At 41.0% G+C, this 21,707-nt stretch overlaps 2 protein-coding genes across 7 annotated transcripts in view; both read right to left on the bottom strand.

Annotated features, from left to right (window-relative positions):
* Positions 1–9,507, bottom strand: part of MTMR12 (myotubularin related protein 12) — a 43,944-nt gene extending 34,437 nt beyond the window's left edge. The window contains exons 1-2 of one of the 4 annotated variants that reach the window (XM_089496891.1): positions 9,470–9,507; positions 9,239–9,314 (exon numbers count right to left, since the gene is read on the bottom strand). In XM_089496891.1, the coding sequence (XP_089353017.1) occupies positions 9,239–9,301 (63 nt within the window). In that variant the 5' untranslated portion in view covers positions 9,302–9,314; positions 9,470–9,507. Of the gene's footprint in view, positions 1–1,178; positions 1,199–9,238 lie in introns of those variants that run through there. The other 3 variants (XM_089496908.1, XM_089496897.1, XM_089496904.1) reach the window with 3 other exon arrangements.
* A 7,309-nt stretch (positions 9,508–16,816) lies between these two features.
* Positions 16,817–21,707, bottom strand: part of ZFR (zinc finger RNA binding protein) — a 53,807-nt gene continuing 48,916 nt past the window's right edge. For all 3 annotated transcript variants that reach the window (XM_089496856.1, XM_089496865.1, XM_089496874.1), the window contains 3 exons: positions 19,697–19,808; positions 19,449–19,546; positions 16,817–18,232 (listed from right to left, as the gene is read on the bottom strand). In XM_089496856.1, the coding sequence (XP_089352982.1) occupies positions 18,053–18,232; positions 19,449–19,546; positions 19,697–19,808 (390 nt within the window). In that variant the 3' untranslated portion in view covers positions 16,817–18,052. The remainder of the gene's footprint in view (positions 18,233–19,448; positions 19,547–19,696; positions 19,809–21,707) is intronic.

Genomic DNA, 21,707 nt, shown 5'->3' with positions numbered 1-21,707 from the left:
GTTGAGTCCAGATGTGAAGGCAAGACTGCAATCCAAGTAATAAGAAATTCATTAAAGAAATAAATTACTTTAGAAATTCTATATTGGTATGCAAAATCATCACTTCATTTATTAAAGTTATACAGTAGGTTGAGATCACAGTTCAGTGATTAGGCAGCCTATTAATTTTTTTTCTGGATTTATATGCAAATACACATGACACACAGAGAATAGTATTATTTGTTTTTAGAAAAATCACATACATTATTTTTTCCATCTCTAAAGAATTGTCTAGTAAAATAACCAATAACCACACTGAATATGTAGGAAGTGTTCAATGTTCTTATGACAGAGCAATATTATTACAGTATTTGTCAATGTAATGCTAGAGATGCACTAATTATGGCGTAGAATTAGAAGCAGTCATACCCATAATTAGTCACTAAGTATCACTTTAGATGGTGAAATTGATAAAACTAGAGGCCCATTTCTAAAAGTGCTTCATCAAAATAGAATACAGTACTGCCCTATATATCCAAGTTCACAAATGCAATTCCTAGCTTCTCCGGTTTATGTTAAGAGGTTGCAGTGGCAGGAAAGACTCTCTGTTCAACATTATGGAGAGCACTACTAGTGATGACACAGGCCTAAACAGACCCTGAAGACCAACCCCTTATATTCAGAAAATCTTCTTTCCATGCCATAAACTCCACAACATCCTTTTCATCTCCCCATAGTAAAACATTCCATACTGATTCCAGAATTCCACTGTTACCTTCTAAAATCTACCATTCCAAGCAAGTAATCCCAATTTAGATGGAATGGGTTATTTTAATAGGACAACGTACAGATCAGTATCACTTTTGCTTTAGTAACTTCTGGTTACTGTCTTTCAGCAACATTGCAGAGTTCCAGCTTCTATTTGAATTATGTTAAACTTAGTAAGGTTAGCTAGAAGATGCTACTTTAGTAGATTAGTTGAAAAGCTACTCGTTTGGGCCTTTTACATTGTAGAATTCAATTTTCCAGCTCAATTTTTATGTTCTTGTTCCAATGCGAAGGAGCATAATTCACTGTCTAAAGAAATTACTCAATGGACTCAAAAATCATTGTTACTCATTAGTAATAAGGCTGCTATTACCTCCAGGTTCAAGCAGCAATAGACATGGTATAGATTAACAATACAGTCATGCAACTACCTGTTTCTAAGGCATTTGTTTTATCTTATTCATACTTTATTTCTTCTTCAGTAAAGCAAGGATTTCCTTTGTGACTGATCATTCGGTTTTCTATCATTTTCATAGTCAGATGCCTTTGGGTCCTCTTCTACAATCTGTTTCAACCAGGAGGAGAATACTATGATACAAATTCATATTTGCTGTGTAACCTGAAGATCATTTTAGAAGTCTTTTTTTAAAAGGTCTCCTTAGAAGCTGGTTTAAAAAGTTGTCTGCCCAGTTAGGAAAAGATTGGAGACACTCAGGTGTGTAACACAGGAATACATATGCAGCCAATACATGTTTAGCCTCAATAAAACAACCTTCAATAACCTTCAAATTACAACTTGAGCAATAAACTGTTGAAGAACCTAACATGCTGTATGGTAATAGATCATCTTCAACAACATCCTAACTAAATACCACCAACAGCTTACATTTTAAATAAACAAAGCAAAAGAAACACAGACGTGTGTTCAGAAGGCCATCAAAAATGCAGTCTATGTTTGAAAGTGAAGTCAAAAGTAAATCAACCACCAACAATTTATCCATCTCACAAAGTTTCATTATATGAAGCACATTCTTTCCCTGGTCATCCAGGAAGTTGCATGTCAACACTTACAGAGTTTAAACATTTCTCATGGCTCTGAACTGAAATAATATATCTGCTCTAATCACTAAGTAAGAGTTCACTATAAACAACCGTTTCTTCCGCAGTCTTATTTCCTTACAGAAAGAAACATTAACTCCAGTAATACTTAATGGGAAAGCCATTGGGTGATCTTGGACAGGTCTCACTGTCCCAGCCTCAGAGGAGAGCAAAAGACAAACCCCTCCGGATAAATCTTGCCAAGAAAACCATAGGTTTGTCATAAGTCAGAAACTACCTGAAGGCACACAACAACAACTCTTAATGGAGTTGTTTCCAAAGAGTGAGAATGCAAGATTAACCACTGCAAATAACGTACCAGATTTTATTTAACTTTAAATATCAGACTAACTTATCAGAAATTTACAGAAAATAAAAAGAATTAATACCACACATGACTTTGCAACAATTTAGCACCACTTTATTAATTTTGCCATCTGACTTAAAAAAGTTTATGGATGAGATAGAATACATGATGCTTTTTAAAAAGAAAATTCCCTTCTAAATATGAACTGATAATTGTGTTTGGCTGCTGTGCCATACCCAGTCATTCAGACCATGGCCATCTATCTATATTACACTAAACAGGTACACTGATCAATAAATAGATGGCAAGACAACTGTTATTAAGTAGATGTCCTGTGATCTGTCAATACCAAGAACCCCTTAATTGGTAGGTGACAGCTATTCCTCCCCACGAAGAAATGTTTGCTGAGGGGAGGCTTAGCTCTAAGTCTTGAATGCAACTGAAGCTAATGTGTTAGTATTAATCTCAAATTAATTTAAGAGTTCAACTTTTACTTCAGTTTGTTACCCTGTTTTTGCAGCAGAGTATAAGTCTCAGAAGTGTGACTTAGCCAGGATTATAGTGATGAAAACCTTGCATTACTTAAGGGCTCTAACTACATATCCTTAATCTCCTACCCATTATCCTTGCTCCTGATAAAAATCTACATACCACAGTCATCAAGTCCTCCCTTCCAAAGATCTTTTTAAAAACAATGCCTTCTAATCTAACTGATGGCAGCAGCAGTGAGGGAAAACTGGGTAGGGCTTTAGGATTAGAACATACTTGTGAAGGAATCTAGCTCTATAAGCACAAAGAGAGTCTAGCAACAAACCATTGAGGTGAGCAGCACATTAAGCAACAATGTGGGGAGCCAGGGCAGGCTTCTGATAATAAATTTAGGTAAACAAGACAATAATTAACAGACATGAAGGCAGAAGCCCAGCAGTGGTGGACCTGGCCAGTGCAGTGACCTGAACACAATGAACTATTTGCTGGACAGAAATGTGTGCTCAGTGAGATCCTAGCTCTTGAAGAATCAGCTTGTTCATTTGAAGCTGAGAGACAGGAGAGGTTGATGGGTGAGGCCTTTGGAGGCATGACAGCAACATCCCACTCCCTAAAGTAACATTTGCTCCAGAAGAACAAGAGGAAGAAGGATATGATCTTTACATCAACTTATTAGAACCAAAAAGCATGGCAAAGACTTTTGAGGAAGGAATGGCATTAAAAGAGCAAACTAGTTCAAAGCAAACAAATATAAAATGATGTACTTAGGCCTGTTACAGACTGCCAAAATAAAGCTGCTTCGGGTCTCTTTGGAGGTATGCTGTTTAAATGATGCAGGCATCCTAAGAATCTGGAAGCTGCACCAAAGCTGCACTCCAGTGCTTAGGAATGGAGTGTGGCTTTGGCACGACCTCCGGACTCATAGGACCCATGCATCATTTAAACAGCATACCTCCAAAGAGACCCAAAGCAGCTTTATTTTGGCAGTCTGTAACAGGCCATTATTCATCCTCCTTGCATGTCCTCCCACCCTGAGGTCTTGCCATTCACTAACAGACCAACACACAGATTAAGATGTAAATCACTTCCTCTCAACCAAGAGTCGCACTGTATATATACCCCACTCACTTCCATGCCAGCATTCTCTGAAGATACCAGCCACAGATGTAGGCTAAATGTCGGAAATAAATTCTTCCAGAATATGACCACATAGCCTGCAAAAACCCGTAAAAAACTATGGATGCCGGCTGTGAAAACCTGGCTTCACACAGAATACAGAGAAACAGAATAGTTTCCCAATTGACAAAGATGTCAGGCAAGGATGCATTCTATCACTCTATTTGCTCAAGTTGTATGCAGAAAACATCCTACATAGAGCCAGTTTAGACTTGGAAGAAAAAGAAATTAAGATCAGAGGAAGAAGACACCATACTACTTGCATTGCAGAACACAACAAAGGTTTGGAACAAATACTAAAGAAAGTAAAAAAAAAAAAGTGCTAAAGCAGGCTTATTGCTGAAAGAAAAATAATGACCACAAAAAATTTACAAAAACTCAATCTAGATGACAAAGAAATCAAAATAAAGATTTCCTATACCTTGGATCAGTCCTTAATCAGAACAGTGATTTGGACTAGCATTGAGAGCAGCTATGAGAGAACTAGACAGGATCCTAAAGTGCAAAGATATAAATCTGAACACTAAAGTAAAGATAGTCCAAGCCATTTTATTCTCCATCATCATGTATGGATGAGAGAGCTGGACAGTGAAGAAAGCAAATAGAAAGAAAATCAATTCATCTGAGGTGTAGTGATGGAAAAGAGTGCTGAGGACAGAGTGGACAGCCAAACAGTCAAACAAATGGGTGCTGGAACGGATCATGCCTGAACTCTCACTGGAAGCCAAGATGACTCCTGTGAATTGAGGCTGCTGTATTTCAGTCACATCATGAGAAGACAATACTCACTGGAAAAGACAACAATGCTAGGAAAGATGAAGGGTAGCAAAAAAGAGGAAGGCCTCATACTAGCAAGACAAACTCAGTCAAGGAGGGCATGGCTCTGAGCCTGCAAGACATGAACAGAGTGGTTGAGGACAGGGGGCTTAGAGGTATCTCAATTCTGGGGTTGCCAAAGTTGTCTTGAAGGCAGTTAACAACAGTTTTCTCCTTATTTTGGAGGAAATGACTTAATTGGTTTTAAAAGGTTATTTTAGTCTTTTGCTCAAAAACTTTTGATAATTGTCAAGATATGAACCAAGAGAAAGTCAGTCAAATTAAGATACAGTGAATGTTAAACTTTACATGCCAGTGAGCTTTGGTATCGTGGGAAATAAAGTGACAGATTAACCGTGACAGTATTTACGCCAAAGAAAATGCAATTCCCTGAAGCACAAATGGAGAAAGCATGGTCTTCCAGATGGTGCTCAGCTGCAATTCCCATCATGGATTAGCTTTGCTGAGGCTGATGAAAGTTGTAAACGAACATCTGGAAGGCCAAATATTTGATACCCAGCATTTAAAGCTATTGCATGGTTTTAACCTAAAAAATTGGCAAAATATGATTTAATAGCCACTTTAGTACATAGTTTAACACACACACTTTCACCGTGAACAGATACTGTATCTAATCTTCTGACAACTAAAAACAAGTTTATATTAACATCAGTCCAAGAAGTTCCACCTAAACAGGCAGTCAGACATTAAAGAGAATTTCAGGTCCAATACACACTGCAGAAATAATCCAGTTTGAGACTGCTTTTACTGCCCTGGCTCAGTGCTAGGGGATCCTGGGAACTGTAGTTTATTGTGGCACCAGGACTCTGACCGAGAAGGCTCTATGTCTCACAAAACTACAGTTCCCAGAATTCCCTAGCAGTGAGCCAGGGCAATTAAAGCAATCTCAAACTGGATTATTTCTGCAGTGTGTTTTGGACCTCAGTCACTCAAAACTACAATTTAAAACAGACTAAGATGACTATAGTAATTCAAGTTTTAGAATGTTACACAAAGTCCACTACACAAAAACTTACTATGTTGGTCAGGAAACTGGGCCTCACACTCCACTTCAGTTGTGAAATTCACTGGATGAACTTGAGAAGTCTCTTTTTTTTGCCTAACCTTCTCATAAATTTGTGAAATTTAGCAGGAGCAGATGAAATACGGAAGGAGTGTGAAACCAAGTAATAAAGTGACGGCTTAATCATGACAGTATTTATTGCAAAGAAAATGCTGTTCACTAAGTGAAACCAAGTGGTCCCAAAGTCACTGGTCTAAACCCAAGTGATAATTCCAACTTGATTTATACCTACAGAATCTATTGCTGAATTGCAAAGCAAACCTTATGTCAGTTCTATTCATTAAATGGGATTTGTTGGGACAAGCCACTGAATTTGGGCCTATGAAACTGTCATGTTACCTGCAGTACTTCAGAAATCCAATTCAGGAACAGATTAACATAAAGATGTTCCAAGCAAAAGCTGTTTGGCAACATTCTTACTCCTGGGATACTCCCCAAGCACTACCTTGCTCCCATTTAATTAAGAGTACTTTCTGATTTTTCCCCATCATACATACAAAGCTGAGTACCTAGGGTAACCTTCATGTCACCTTATCTTTATTCAAGATCTGGAATGTAAGATGGCGCCCAGGGAGCTGTGAGGGGGAGAAAAAAGACGCGGGGCCTGGGGTGGCGGTGACGGAGCCGGGCGGCAGAGGGGCCAGGGAATCCTGAGGACCTTGCAATATGAATAATTCCTTGGAAAACACCATTTCCTTTGAAGAATACATCCGTGTAAAAGCACGAACAATCCCTCAGCATAGGATGAAGGAGTTCCTAGACTCCCTTGCCTCCAAAGGCCCTGAAGCACTGCAGGAATTTCAGCAGACAGCTGCTACTACAACCATGGATTATCAGCAAGGTGGAAACTGTATTTATACAGATAGCACAGAAGTGGCTGGATCTTTGCTTGAACTTGCTTGTCCCGTTACAAGTGTTCAGCAGCAAACCCAGCAAGAGCAGCAAATACAGGTGCAGCAGCCCCAGCAAGTTCAGCTATGAAGTAAAGATTCCATCAGGGCTAGCCTGAAGAAGAAGAGCCCTCCCTCCAGTCCATCTGCCTTGGTCCAGGCCTCAGAAGGAGAGAAGAACTGCTGAACCTGATCCCCTTTCCCCTCACCATTCCCTTTTCCTTTTGTGTCATGTCTTTTAGATTGTAAGTCTGAGGGCAGGGAACCGTCTATTGTCCCCTCTGTTGTAAGCCGCCCGGATTCCCAGTGATTGGGCGGCATATAAATAAATCCTATTATTATTATTATTATTATTATTATCTTTACAGAAAGGTGTGTGGAAGCTCTGTGACAAATAAAACCATTACACTAGGTAACAGACTACTCCAATTAAACCTGTCCTGCTAAATTCTTAATTCTAGTGCAAATTACCACAGTGTTTTAAATAAAAATAAACATACATAATAAAATGTATCAATGCTGAAATTTAACACAATGTACATCAAATTGTAATTTGCTATGTTCACATCACTTTTTAAATGCCCTTCAGTTAATATCAATGTACAGTGAAACTAAAAACAAGTATAACCAGTATGGAGCCAGCTTGAAGGGCAAGTTCAAGTATCTCCTTCCATTTCTTTGTCAAATATTCAACAAGCAAAACATTGTTTTCACTTTTCCTCCTATGTCAAATACGTATAGTCTAGCATTCCTATCTAAAAACAGAATCTTTGCCATCATTTTTTTCCTTTATTACAGATGTGGAACCATGCCTTATGAGGAGACTTAGGGAGCTGGGGATGTTTAGCCTTCAGAAGACACGGTTAAGGAGCCTTGTTTAAGTACAGTATTTGAAGAGATGTCAAACTGAGGATGTAGCAAGTTTGTTTTCTGCTGCTCCAGAGACTAGGACCCGGAACAATGGATGCAAGCTACAGGAAAAGAGATTCCAGCTGAGCATTAGGAGGAACCTCCTGACAGTAAGGGCTGTCTGACAGTGGCGCGTGGCTGAGCTTCCTGCTTTGAAGGTTTTTCAATAGAGGCTGGATGGCCGTCTGTTGGGGGTGCTTTGATTGTGTACTCTTGCATGGCAGGGGGATGAACTGATGGCCCTTGGGGTCTCTTCCGACTCTATGACTCTGTGATCTTATTTCTAGTGCACAGACCATTTTTGCATGTATTCAGTAAGAGTCATGAAAAGATTGAGAGAGGTGTTCATGAGCACTGCCCAACTCCACACATCATTCCCATCAGTGCCATGTAAAAGGACAGAAAGCAGTGATTTGTTGCACCTGTCACTGGGATCCATGATACCAGCAGTAGCTTAACATTATCTCAGCCACCTACTGCACATATCTCCCTGTTAGTAGAGAACTGCCCATTGCAACAGACAAATGGCCCCTTATTTTGTTGTACTGAAATAATCCTTTCTGGCCCACAACTTGCCCACTCAACTGGTCAGTGGCAGTACTTCTAGAGAACAGTTTCAGTTAGACATGCACTGGATTATGTTGCATGGCGTTTTAGCTAATTGTTAAAGACTCTACAGCATGGCAGGAAAAGGGCAAAAAACTGGAAAGCATGTAATTCACAGTCGAAGAATGAATGGAGACAAAGTCCCATGAGCTGCATGATGAGAGTGCAGACTGACACATATATATATACATACACACTATACACACAGATACATAGAGTTAACTCAAACCCCATGCAACGTTACATATATAAAATCAATCAATGCAATCACCAATCAATGACAGACTGCAGTCAAGAACTCAGAGTAAGAGGAGGACTTGGAAGGCAAGCTATGAAGGAACTAGGCAAGATCCTGCAGCTTAAAGATACACAACTGAGCATTAAAATTAGCACTGCCCAAGCCACTGTATTCTCCACCTCTGTGTACAGATGTGAGAGTGGGACTGGGAAGGAAGCGAACAGGAAGAACGTCACTTCATTTGGGATCTGGTGCTGGAGGAGAGAGCTGAGGATACAGCGGATGGCCAAAAGGACAAACACATCGATCCTTCAACAGATCTGTGTGTGTGTGTGTATATATATATATTCAATTAATGCTGTTTCACTTCATGCTATAAAACTTGTGCATGTGGATATATATGCATGGATGTTATATATACTATATATATATATGTATGTATGTATATATTTTCATGCTACTTTTTATGCTATAAAAGCTGTGTGTGTGTGTGTGTGTATATATATATGTATATGCTATATCTATATATACTATATATATGTTCATTTTGTTTCACTTCATGCCATAAAACCTGTGTTGTGTGTGCATATATATATATACACACACACACTCACACACACTCACACACATACATACTATCCATACATTGGTGCTGTTTCACTCCATGCTATGAAATGTGTGAAGCAAGTTCTATACTAGCATGAAGTGAATCAGGGCTCCTTCCCACAGAACTTTGCTGCTGCTGCTGCTGCTGCTGCTGCTGCTGCTGCTGCTGCTGCTGCTGCTGCTGCTGCTGCTGCTGCTGCTGCTGCTGCTGCTGCAGTGTATCCCAAGCGCCGCCTCCCTGTCCCTCGAAGGGCCTCCTGCCCCGGCCTCACCTCGGGGCTGATGTAGGAGACGAAGGAGGGCTTGGCCCCTGCGGCCCCCGAGGCGCCCAGCATGCTCCCGAAGCACCTGCCGGAGGAGGAGGAGGAGGAAGGCTTTCCCGGCGAGGACGGCGTCGGCGGTGGCGTCGGCAGCTCCTCCCAGGAGGACTCCGCGGCTTCTTCTTCGTCTTCCTCCTCCTCCTCTTCCTCCAGCGCCGCCGCCTTCGCCTTGCTCCGTCGCACGTAGTTAATCCCTCCCATCGCCGCCGCCGCTTCAGTCACCAGCCACTGCAGGCCTCTCCGTTCCGCCCCCTCTATTAATACCGCCACGCCTCCTCGCCCTCGGCCCCGCCATTGGGCCAACGCGCCGTCAATCAAAGCAGCCCCTCCCACCCGCCAGGGAATGGGGGGCGGAGGGCGGGAGCAACTCGAGAGGCCAATCGTAGCATCCAGTCCCGGGATGGACATCTTTATTCTCCAATCCATGAGCTCAACGGCCATCGTTTTTAAAAGGGAGCACCTTTTCTCTCTCACTCTCTCCCCGCCCTGTCCCGGGGGGCGGGAGTAGCTCGAGAGACCAATCACAGCATCCAGTCCCGAGATGGACATGTTTATTATCCAATTCACGAGCGCAAAGCTGAGCTCAACGGCTGTCATTTTTAAAAGGGAGCACCTTTCCCTCTCTCTCTCTCCTCCCTACCCACCCCGGAAGGCGGGACTAGCTCAAGAGACCAATCGCAGCAGCCAGTCTTGGGATGGACATGTTCATTAACCAATCCACGATCGGAAAGTTTTAAAAGGGAGCATCGCCTCTCCTCTCCCCCCCCCCGCCTTTCCAACTGTCTTTTTCTGAGGGAACTTTCCTCCAAAACACATTGCAGGAATAATCCAGTTTGAGACCGCTTTAACTGCCCTGCCTCAGTGCTAGGCACTTCTGGGAACTATTTAATAATAATAATGAGAATGATAATGATAATATAATTTTATTATTTTCTTATACCCCACTTTTCTCCCAACACAGGGACTCATGTATAAAGCATGACATGTATAATGCATGCATAAAGCAATACAAAACAGCATAAGGATATTAAAATATATGAATATCAAATTAAAAAACAATTTAACAATTTAAGGAATTAAAACAGTTATAAATTAAAATAAAATGTGTTAAAATAAAAACCGTTAAAACTAGTGTCGTGAGACATGTAGCCTTCTCTGTCCACAGAGAGAGAGAGAGAGAGAGCTCTGGTGCCACAGCGAACTACAATTCCCAGGATTCCCTAGCAGTGAATCAGGGCGGTTAAAGCAGTCTCAAAATCGATTATTTCGGCAGTGTGTTTTGGACCACAGAATGATTGGCCATTTTTTGGTTCAAGCCTCAGCCATGTTGGCCAGTGGTCTGGGATTCTGGGAGCTGAAGTCCAAAAGCCCTTAAAGAGCACAGTTTGGGGGCCACTGGTGTAGTGGTTTGAATGTTGGAGCAGGACTCTGGAGACCAGGGTTCGAATTCTGACTTGGCCATGAAACCCAATGGGTGACCTTGGGCGAGTCACTCTCTCAGCCTCAGAGGATGGCCATGGCAAGCCTCCTCTGAGGAAACTTGCCAAGAAAACACCCTAAAAGTCACCATAAGTCAAAAACGACGAATTCACACAGCAACGATAAAGTATATATATGAACTTAATGCTGGCCATTAGCCGTAATAACTGGAAATGAAATAAAATATGTGAACTGCAGTACGCTTTCTTGTCGTCTTTGTATAAAGTTTCCACCGGAGCTTAATTAAAACACTCAAAGGCACACATATTTGTTGGCCCTCATTCTTCCAGCCTTTTCCCTGACTCTGAGGTAAAAAGGAAGGACACAGCTGAATATCCCTTATTTATTTCATTTCTAGGTCGCCTTTCTCCTAGGAAGGGACCCAAGGCTGCTTACAGAATAAAAACTTTTCAAAACATCACAGTAATTTTTTTTTTTAAAAAAATACAATCTATTTAAGTAATAAAAAATTAAAACCATCTATTTAAAACAATAGACTGTAAGTTCCACATGAGGTGGAAAATATCTTACAAATACCTCTTCCCTTTTCCTAGCTGCCCAAATTTGTTGTTGTGTACCTTTCAATTTGTTTCCGACTTACGGCGACCCAAAGGCTAACCTATCCTGGGGTTTTCTTAGCAAGATTTGTTCAGAAGAGATTTGCCATGGCCTTCCCCTGAGGCTGAGAGAGAGTGGTTTCATGGCTAAGCTGGTGATCAAACCCTGGTCTTCAAAGTCACAGTCCAACACTCAAACAGCTATGTCACATTGGCTCTCTGTAATTAATAAACAGTGTATTTTAAAGAACGAACAGGAGATATGAGCGTAGCATGGATTTTTGGGGAGAAAACGGGGGCTCCCCCGGCCGCACTGCAGTACGGATGCAACCTGGGTTACTTGGCCTGCTCTGTCCAAAGGAGCAGCAGCAACAGCATAATTCTGAAGCCTAATCAGATTCTTAGGTTATTAGAATCAAATTAGGATTTATAATATATGAATCCACATGCAGAATACTGTACATAAATATATACAGTTGGCCCTCCATGTCCATGGATTCTTCATCCACAGGATTCAAGTATCCATGGCTTGAAAATATTATATATTTTCAAGCCATGGATGCTTGAATCCTATGTGTGTGTATACCAGGGGTCGGCAACCTCCGGCCCGCGGGCCGGATGCGGCCCGTGGAGGCCTGGCGACCCGCCCCTGGCTGCTGTTGCTGCCGCCGCGGTGGCACCCGCCCATCACAGCTTTTTGCCGCTCTGGGCACCGCCATTTTGGGCAGCAAAATGGCGGCGCCCATAGCGGCCTCTGGGGCTATGGGCGCCTCCATTTTGCCGCCCAAAATGGCGGTGCCCAGAGTGGCGAAAAGCTGTGATGGGTGGCTGCGGCGGCAGCGGTGGCGGGCCTCTAGGAGGCCCGGTGCCATCTCCGGGGCCCTCCAGGAGGGTTCCGAGGCCGGCAGGGGGCCTCTGGAGGGCCCAGTGCCGTTTCTGGGGCCCTCCAGGAGGGCTCCGAGGGCGGCAGGGGGCCTCTGGGAGGCCCGGTGCCGTCGCTGGGGCCCTCCAGGGGGCCCTCCAGCGCTGGCACCCCCCCCCAGCTTTTTTGCCGGTCTCTGACGGGGCCTGGGACCCCGTCAGAGGCCAGCAAAGATGGGGAGGCCTCGCCCCCAGAGGGTGGAAGCTCCGCCCCAGCATGCGGCCCCGCCCCTGGAGGGTGGAAGCTCCACCCCCGGCAAACAGCCCCGCCCCGGAGGGTGGAAGCTCCACCCCCGGCATGTGGCCCCACCCCAGAGGGTTGAAGCTCCACCCCCGGCTTCAGCCCCCCACTCGCCTGAAGGACAGCAACCTGGCTCCCGGCTCAAAAAGGTTGCCTACCCCTGCTCTATACACACACACCAAAAAGCAAACTTTTATTTTTCTATTTATATAAAGGGCATCGTATTTAATGGGACTTGAACATCCATGGATTTTGGTCTTGGAACCAAACCCCAGCGGACACCAAAGGCACACTGTATTTAGTTTTGTACAGAACGCCTTTCCTCTTCCAAAAGTCATAGTTTTGAGGTCAGAACATGGCTGCCTGAGCTCTCATACTTCTTGTTTTCTTTGTCAACCGCTGCATAATAGTATTGCCATGCTATTATTAAGTGTCTAGCCTTTGCTTCCTGGAAAACAGCCTCTTTGTCTGAAAGTGGCTGATTTAATAAGCTATACCCAAGTAAGGCAAGTGAAACAACTTCCTGCAGTTGGGTTACCAAAATAGCTCAGGCTTTTGTTAATTAGAGAAAAATTTCTCTATCTATATAAAGAATGAAGTGAATAAAAGTCTAATTTGGGAAAAGGCAACTTGGACTCGGAGGCATGCACACACACATTCTTCAAATACTTACTTGTTGCCTGAATTGCCAAGGGTCTCATTGCTATGCCCATATCTGCAATATTCTGTACTAAAGCCCCTCGTTGTTGTATGCCTTCAAGTTGTTTCTGACTTATGGTGACCCTAAGGTTAACCTATTATAGGGTTTCCTTGGCAACTTCCTTCAGAGGGAGTTTGCCATTGCCTTGGTGTTGTCTTGAAGAATATTAATCAGAATCCCATTTGCCCAGAAAAAAGCAATCCTGTTCCATTATAGAGGCAAATCCAATAACATCCAACCAATGATACCTTTATTGGACCAACCAAAACTAACAATTACATATTGCAAGCTTTCGAAGTCACGCTGGCTTCTTTATCAGACAAACAGGAGAAAAAAAATTGAAGATGTTAGTCATAGGCCTGCATTATCTGTTTCTGATCTTAGTTCAGATGTTAGGGAGGGCTATCTGCAGGCTGGCACCTTCCCCTTTGGCCATGCAGTCACTGGTAGATATTCAAAGTTAAGGAAAATTAGTGTCCATTTGCAATTCAAGGAAGATGTTTCCTTGGAATCCTGCATAACTCCTTCCTTTGTGAAGCCACAGGCTCCTATGTAGGTAGAGAACACTGTATTTCTCAAGTCATCTTCATGTTTTGCATCAGGAAAACTGTGGGTGGTCTAGAGGTAAAGCATGCCAATATTAGAAAAATTGCTTTACCTTTGTTGGAGGCAGAAGCCTCAGATGGCAAGGTCCCAGTGCACTGGCTCTTTTTAAAATCCCCCTGTGATAGCTAAAATGTGGTATCATGAAATCCAAAAAATATCTACAGGTAGCCATGTTGGCCATATAGCAAATCCAATAACATCCAAACAATGATAACTTTATCGGGACAACCAAAATGCACAATTACATGTTGCATGCTTTCAAAGTTACGCTGGCTTCTTCATCAGGCAAATGGGAGAAAGGTAGAGGAAAACTTTAGGGTGGCTAGAGGTAAATGAAGCTTAAATGACTAATCATAGGGCCTCAAGGTCCTTCAATACTGACCCATCCCTTTTGTCTTCTTGAGACATTAAGGTGTTTTCTGCATCCTTTTATACAGGTTTTGTATGTTTGCTCAGCCATGGAAACCCAGGGCAAATTGCACTCTCTCAGCCTCAGAAGGAAATAATGTCAAACCCTCCCGGAACAATTTTGGCAAGAAACCCGTGTGATAAGTTCACCTTAGAGTTGTTGTATCAGAAACTACTTGAAGGCACACAACAACAACCAGAAAGAAATATAGGGATGGGACAGACAGGAATGGATTACCTCTTGAAAGGAAGAGTTAGATAGGGCTAGTCAGGAATGGAGAAATGATAAGTTAGAAATACATAAGGATAATAACTGAGAAGGGGAATTTTGGTCTGGTGAGAGCTCAAGAGTATGGAAGTAGTTCAGGGAAGTGTTTTAATTGTGGTGTTACATTGTACTGTGTATGGAGCCAGCATCAGGCTAAATATTTAACTTGTTACACAATAAATCTTTAAATAAATTACAATTAATCATAATAAGGAGAACTCACCACATTGAAACCAACAACAAAGAATCAAACCCAGGTGAGTGGTAGCAGTCCAAGAGCTGGAACTGTGAGGCCAACATGGATCAGGAATCCACAGCAGCCAGTTTATTATGTTTGCAGTTTTATGCTCACAACCCAGGATTTATTTTTCTGTAAACATACAGAATAACAGATTGCAAACATCTCCCATGCACTTTCCTCCACTGGAACATCATGAGATTTATTTCTGAATAGAGATATACAGAACTGTACCAGTGAGCTGTCATTCCATACAGACATTAATGTCACTACATTTTTATTAAACGCTGTCATTCTATTACTGCATAACTGTTGCTAACAAATGGAATAACACTTGTTTTCTTCTTCTTCTTCTTCATGCTACTATGTGAATCTACTTTCTCCAAAAGATAGGGTGAAGAGGAAGGGGAAAACAGATCTTTTCTGCTTTTATAAATAATTGAAGTTCAGAATTTCTCTAACCCTCCCCTTTTGAAAATTACCAAGGACTTGTTCTGTATTGAATACAGAAGAAAAGCCAGGAGTAAAGAAGGGCAAAGAAGAGAATACTGAATATAAAGGGGCAGGGACATTTCTCTATCTGCTTCACTTTTCAAGAGAGAAAGGAACATTGCTGTGATAGGTCTGTTTCTAGCAGGTAAAGGATGAACCTCTTGTAGCATAGGTTATGCTCCTCCCATTGCTCCAAATAGGCAAGACAAAGAAAAATCTCTCGGTGTCCTCACGTGGGGGGGGGGGGGGCGCTAACCCTAGGAGATCAGTTGCTATAACAAGACAGGAATTCTCCAGAAGAGATAATAACCAACTTATTAAGGTAACAGAACATGAGGAATTGGCCAGAGGTAACAATAGAACTTGCCCCCCCGCCCTCCCCCCTGCTCAAAGTGGAGAACTAAATACATTCCAACACATCTACCAAGCCAACATCCCAAAGGGCTGGCAACAGGTCTGTATCACAGTAAGAACCAACATTCCCTTTTTTCAGTAAGGGGAGAACCTCTTGTAGCTTGGGATTTACCAAAGCTACCTTGGTTAGGGTGGGCAGTGCTCGTGTCCCAATGGCCTAGGATTTGCCCAACTGTTGCAGGACCCTCATGCCAAAGGCAGCTTCAAAGCTGTCCAACTTATAATGCCTCAAAATGTGGAGTGTGACTTCCAGGTGGCTGCTTTGCCGATTTTCACTAATGGAGAATTAGTGGGAAAAACTGCTGTGGTGGCAGTACTCCTGGTTAGAGTGTGCCATGACACCTTCTGGTGGAGGGATCTCCAGAGTCCTGTTACAGGTGGCTGGCTATGCATGCTGTGATCCATCTGCTCAGAATGGAAGTGGAGACCTTCTTACCCCTGAAACGTGGTTTACAGCAGCTGAATAAGGCTTCTGAGGACCAGAAGCTGCTTCTTCTTTTCAAATAAATCTGAATTGCCCTACACTTGTCTAGGGCATGCCAGATCTTTTCCAAAACCTTCAAAGGACAGAAGGATGATATTCTTCCCCCTGTCCTCATGGGCCTTCAGCTGTCTCTCTGGATAGGGGAGAAGAAAAACAGGTGCGCACCCCCCGTGTGCCCTGAAAAATGGCTTCATGTGCCATCTCTGGCATGCGGACCATAGGCTCACCACCACAGGAATAGGAAAAATAAACGTTTTGTCTGTTTAAATAGAATGTAGAAGGCATTAAGAAAGCAACCAACCAAGCAAAGAAGGGTAAGGACAACTAGAATTGAAGATAAGTAAGGCTTAAGAGGAACAACAATAAAGCCTAATTTGGGCAGAGAAAGGAGAAAGTACTGTGGCAGTGATAAGGATTCAGTAGGTTAAAGCAACTAAAGGAGATAAATCTGTTCCTGGATAATTTCTTTCTGCAATGTGAAAAAATAATGATTTAAAAACAAGTACAGCCTGAAGGACCGGCAACAGTAACAAACTTGAAGAGAGCCTGAGCCTAGCAATTTTAATAACCTGGAGAGGGAAGCTCAAATTGATGGATGAAGTTAATCTAGACTGCAATTTTGTATTTCTCAAGCAGGATTAAATTGATTCACTGAAAACTAGCATCAACTCACTCAGACCAAGTGGAATGTATATGCTCAGTATACAATGACCACTAAGACGTTTGATAGATTTTAGTCTTTATTTGTGTATTCAGCTGTAGTGCTGTAACATCACACCTGTGTATCAGAGCACAGATCGACAGCCAGATGTAGACCTGAATTACACCACTGCTATAATATTTAATTGTTTGAAGGAGACATAAGCATACATTATGGCCACAAATAATTTTCTGTGATTTTCTTTTACAATCTTTAATTTAACAGAAATACTGTTATCTACCTTCAAGTTTTAGACTTAAATTAAAATTATTGAATAATTTGGTACAGGAACAGCGAAAGGAGCTATTTCACAGGCACTCACATGGTGAACTATTATTTTAATTATGAGCTATTAGCAGTAATACCATACTGATAAAGCTCTCTGCAAACAATGAGCAAACTGCCCAAATGGGGAAAATGTCCTCTTGCTTACATTTTCAGCAAAATTTCAGAAAGTTATTTTTTGGCCTTGCTATGTCAAAATCAATTAAAGATCTAGGCATGAAACCTAAAACAAGACTTTTTAAAAGCCCCTCTATTAAAAACAAAGTCATGCAATTTTCATTAATTATGCAATTGCTAAAATTGCTGCAAGTCCACACTGTATACATTAAGCATTTATACTGCGCAACAACAAACCTGATTAGAATAACACAAATCTGTCTTAATTACACCATTATATCACTAGAGAGACAAATGCCATGGAATTGGCAGTAACATTTAACTGAAAGCACTTAAACAGCAGGTTAAGAGTGTTAATGATTCACATTTAGAAGAAATAATCTTGTAGTTCCACTTTACCAAAAAGTGTTCTGCTACAAAATAGTAAGCAAAGGAGGGGTTGTATTACCATTTCTAATAGAAAGCAACTTACAGCTAGCATCAAGGATAACTAGTATTCTAAACTGAATAGCAAAATACATGAAGAAACTGAAGCACATAACTCTGTATTCAATACAGTACAATTTAAGTACACAATGTACCAGTTAACAAAAATAACAAAACAAGAGTTATGTGTTAAAATCTAAACAATGAGCAAGTTTAAAAAAAATCAGAAAACAGTTTCCATTTGTGAACTCTTTCCACCATAATTAGTCTGCACATCCATTCAAAAATGGTGTGAATGCCACACAAAAGTATTTTTTTCTAATTTTTTGGGATGTATTTAGACAGACATTAAGAAAAGAAATCTGACAAATAGCTTCCATTATTTTCTTTCTATGTTATCCACTAAACACACACACAATTCCTTAATTTTTTAAAAGTTATCATAGTCTTTCTTGTCTTTTTTCCCCTCTGCTTCAAATCCATCAACTCCATCACTGTCCCTTCTCCTTTTACGATTGTTGTGGATATTGAAACGCTGGTTCATTTGGGGCAAGGGATCCATGCCTAGAACTTTGTGTATCTGACGGAATGCAAGAAGTCTCAGAGCAAACTGGTAACAAGAATGGGAGAATAAATGATGTCAGATTTCACTTCCAAGAACATTTATCTGTTAATTTTAGTATGATGTTCCAAAAGTCTAGACTATACTTGAACTGTTTAAAACTCAGAATTTTTATAGATACAGGGTGATCAGATGACATAACCTCAAAAGAGGACAAGGCATCACTATAATGTAGATTTAAAACATATGACTTTACCAAATAAAAGCTAAAACTCTAACACACACACACACTCATTTTGTATGGTTAATTTATAACTATATTACATATACAGTATTTTATTATGTACTCAACTGTATCTTTCTGATGAACGTAAGCTTCTTTTAAGTGCCTTGTTAGCTTGCAATATACATACAGAACTCTGAGCAAGACAAATCCTTAAAATTGCACTTTACTAGTAACCGACTGTTGAATTAACCTACATTTAAATTATTCCTTTCTAGTCTATTATATTCAAATCAACCACTTTCAACATTTGTGTTCTCAAGCAGCCCACTGGCTAATGTGCTTGCTGACCTTTTCCCATCCGAGAAACAAATGTGCCCTGAGCTTGGGGGGGGGGGGCAAGTCTTGTCTGCTGATGTTTCTAGGAAAAAATAACTTTAGAAGGATCCAGCCTATCCCCCTATTTGTAGCAAGGAGAGGCTGACAAGTAGATGAATTTCTTGAAGGGAAAAACAAACATGGCGTTATTCTATGGGTTTCTTAATCATGCTCAAAACGGAGGACATTTTGGAATTCCTCCTGAACAAAAGGTTGAAATGTAGGAAAAGGCCATGGAAAAGGAGTAAATCTGGTCACCCTGTACAGATATCACTACAACATTCTAGTTAACCATGTAACTTGTGAATATTCCATAAACATTAGTTACATGTTAAAGAATATAGGAGCCTGAGCTGCAAGTTTTTTTGTTTTTAACAGTGTAATCTAGTATTTTCTTATTGATTTACTATAATCTCTTCCTTGCTTCAAGTCACTCTATTGGTTTTAGTTGAAAAGCAGTAATTTACACAAATTAATATCACATAAAATTGCCAAAAAACTTAAGTTACACTCCCTTTACTCCAAAAGTAGCATTAAATATTCCAACTCAAGCTACACATTCACTTTTCAGCTCAGGTTTTGCCCTTGAAACTTGTGTATCTTAACTATTTCGGTATAGGATATACAGAACATTTTACTATTTCAACCAGAGCTTTTAGTCACCTGTGCACTGGACGTAATATCTTCTCGTTGCTGATCAGTCATCAATGCAAGTGTATCAAAAGGATCTTTTTCACAAGGATCCAGAAGCCCAGGACCTCCTATAACAAAAAAGGAACATTTTTACTAATTTAATATGCAGATTATAATTTTATTATTTTTAGTAATACAACAAAACAGTGTATTAAATATACAAACATTACAGTTTTAACGGGATTTTTTTTCATATGAAATTAAAGTCTTTGACTTGCCTTTAAGGATAATTCCTGAAGATATACACTCAAACACTCTTCTTAAGGCATCACCTGGGCTTTGTGGTCCAGTAGCACTGCTAATTGCCTTCTCTACTAGTAATTCCATTGCCTAAATAAAACAAGTAAATAGCAAAAAATATATCACTGCCCACACATTTAAGACATGAAGTATATGATTGCATCAAAAGCTGACAGGTAACATAAAATAGTATCATTGGGATAATTGTCCAATAACCTCAATGCTTCAGGGGAAAAATAATAATAACCAGGCTTCATTTAATAACTTAAAAATTATCACATGGGAAGTATTCAAATTTCTGTATTCATTCATACCAGCATGTTTATTGTACTGGAGACCACAATACAGGATGTATTTCATGCCACAGCATGTGTTAAGAATATAAATCAGTGGTTCCCAAAATTTGGCCCTTCAGATATTTTGGACCTCAGCTCCAGAATTCCTGACTGCTGGTCATGCTGGCTAGGGATTCTGGAAGTTGAAGTCCAAAACACCTGGAGGACCAAAGTTTGAAAATCACTGCTATAAATCATCAAGCTCCAGGAGACCACAGGCCAATTTCTAGTCTAGTGGCTCCCAAACCTTTTCCATGCCTCACACCGCTAGGAAACATGGAGAGATCTTGTAGCACCTTTGAGACTAATTGAAAGAAAGAAGTTGGCAGCATGAGGTTTCATAGACATGCTCCCAACTTCTTTCTTTCAGTTAGTCTCAAAGATGCTACAAGATCTCTCTACATATTGATTCTACAGAGTAACATGGCCATATCTTTGAATTCTACGCCTAGGAAATTTTTGATTAATGTTCACACCCCCTACAGTAGTAGTATCACATTTGAAGATGAAGAGGTCTAATGTCTAATTCTTGAACTACAAAATAAACCACATACAGTACTGAGGGTGAACAAACTGAACTTAAAAAACAAGCTTTTAACTCACTGCCTGAAATTCAAATCAAAATTGAGCAATTAGATTCTAATTTATTCAGAAAAAAATGAGTGATGACATGCAACTTATCACTCAAGAACACAAGCAACTCTTTGTCACACACCCTGAAGTACCATCTTGCACCCCCTGGAGTGTGGACATCCCAGGTTAGTAAACCCAGTCTAGTCTACAGACCCACTGTGGGCTGCCACAGCCTTAAAAACAAAACAAAAATAGCTGCCAGTCTACTTCCAGTATTGTAAAAATCAGTGGGAGGCACAAGGGGCAGGGGCAGTATCTTGTCCAAAAGTAGCTATTCCCTTCTTTTCTGCATGGAGAAGGCACATGGGGAATTGAAGGGTTACAGTCCTCAAACCCACATACAAAACCAGGCCAAGCTGGTGGATGGAGGACCAATTATCCTCAGTTATCCTCATTCACCCATACTTCCTAGTTCTAATTCCCATTCTGTTCCACAGTCAGTCCAGCATTCAAAGCAGATTTGGAGGATACACAGAGAAAAACAGAGTGAGTTGGGAAAGTTTCTTTTCTCTCAGTTGTTTCATTAGCTGTTATTTGTGACTGAGTGGTTCGGAAGAAATTTTTTTAGATTGTAAGCCTGAGGGCAGGGAACCGTCTATTATCCCCTCTGTTGTAAGCCACCCGGATTCTCAGTAATTGGGCGGCATATAAATAAATCCTATCCTCCTCCTCCTCCAGAGGGGTACTTACTACTTCTGTGTGTCTATGATGTGAAGTGTAAAATGAGAGAGTTGTCCTTTGATCTCTTAAATTTTCTAACACATGCAACAGCACTTGTGGGTGGGATGAGATTAGTGGCAACTATATGTAATAGCCACCTACCAAGGCTTGCCAACATCCATGAAACTGCTAGTAATTTTATTTCTAATGCAGGACGAAGGGCTTGTGTTTTACGAAGTATCTCTTTTGTATTAAGGATAATTCTGACTGTGGAAACTCTCTGGACCTTATTCATTGTGTTGTTGTTAACAAAGGAAGGATCTTCAGAATCATAGTTTTTTGTGGGTTTTTCGGGCTATGT

Source organism: Sceloporus occidentalis, unplaced genomic scaffold (genome assembly GCF_023333645.1).
Source record: "Sceloporus occidentalis isolate IW3139 unplaced genomic scaffold, rSceOcc1.0.p SCAF_1, whole genome shotgun sequence".
NCBI lineage: Eukaryota > Metazoa > Chordata > Lepidosauria > Squamata > Phrynosomatidae > Sceloporus > Sceloporus occidentalis.
Note: the sequence above shows the minus strand (reverse complement) of the source record. Positions and strands in the feature narration are given on the sequence as shown.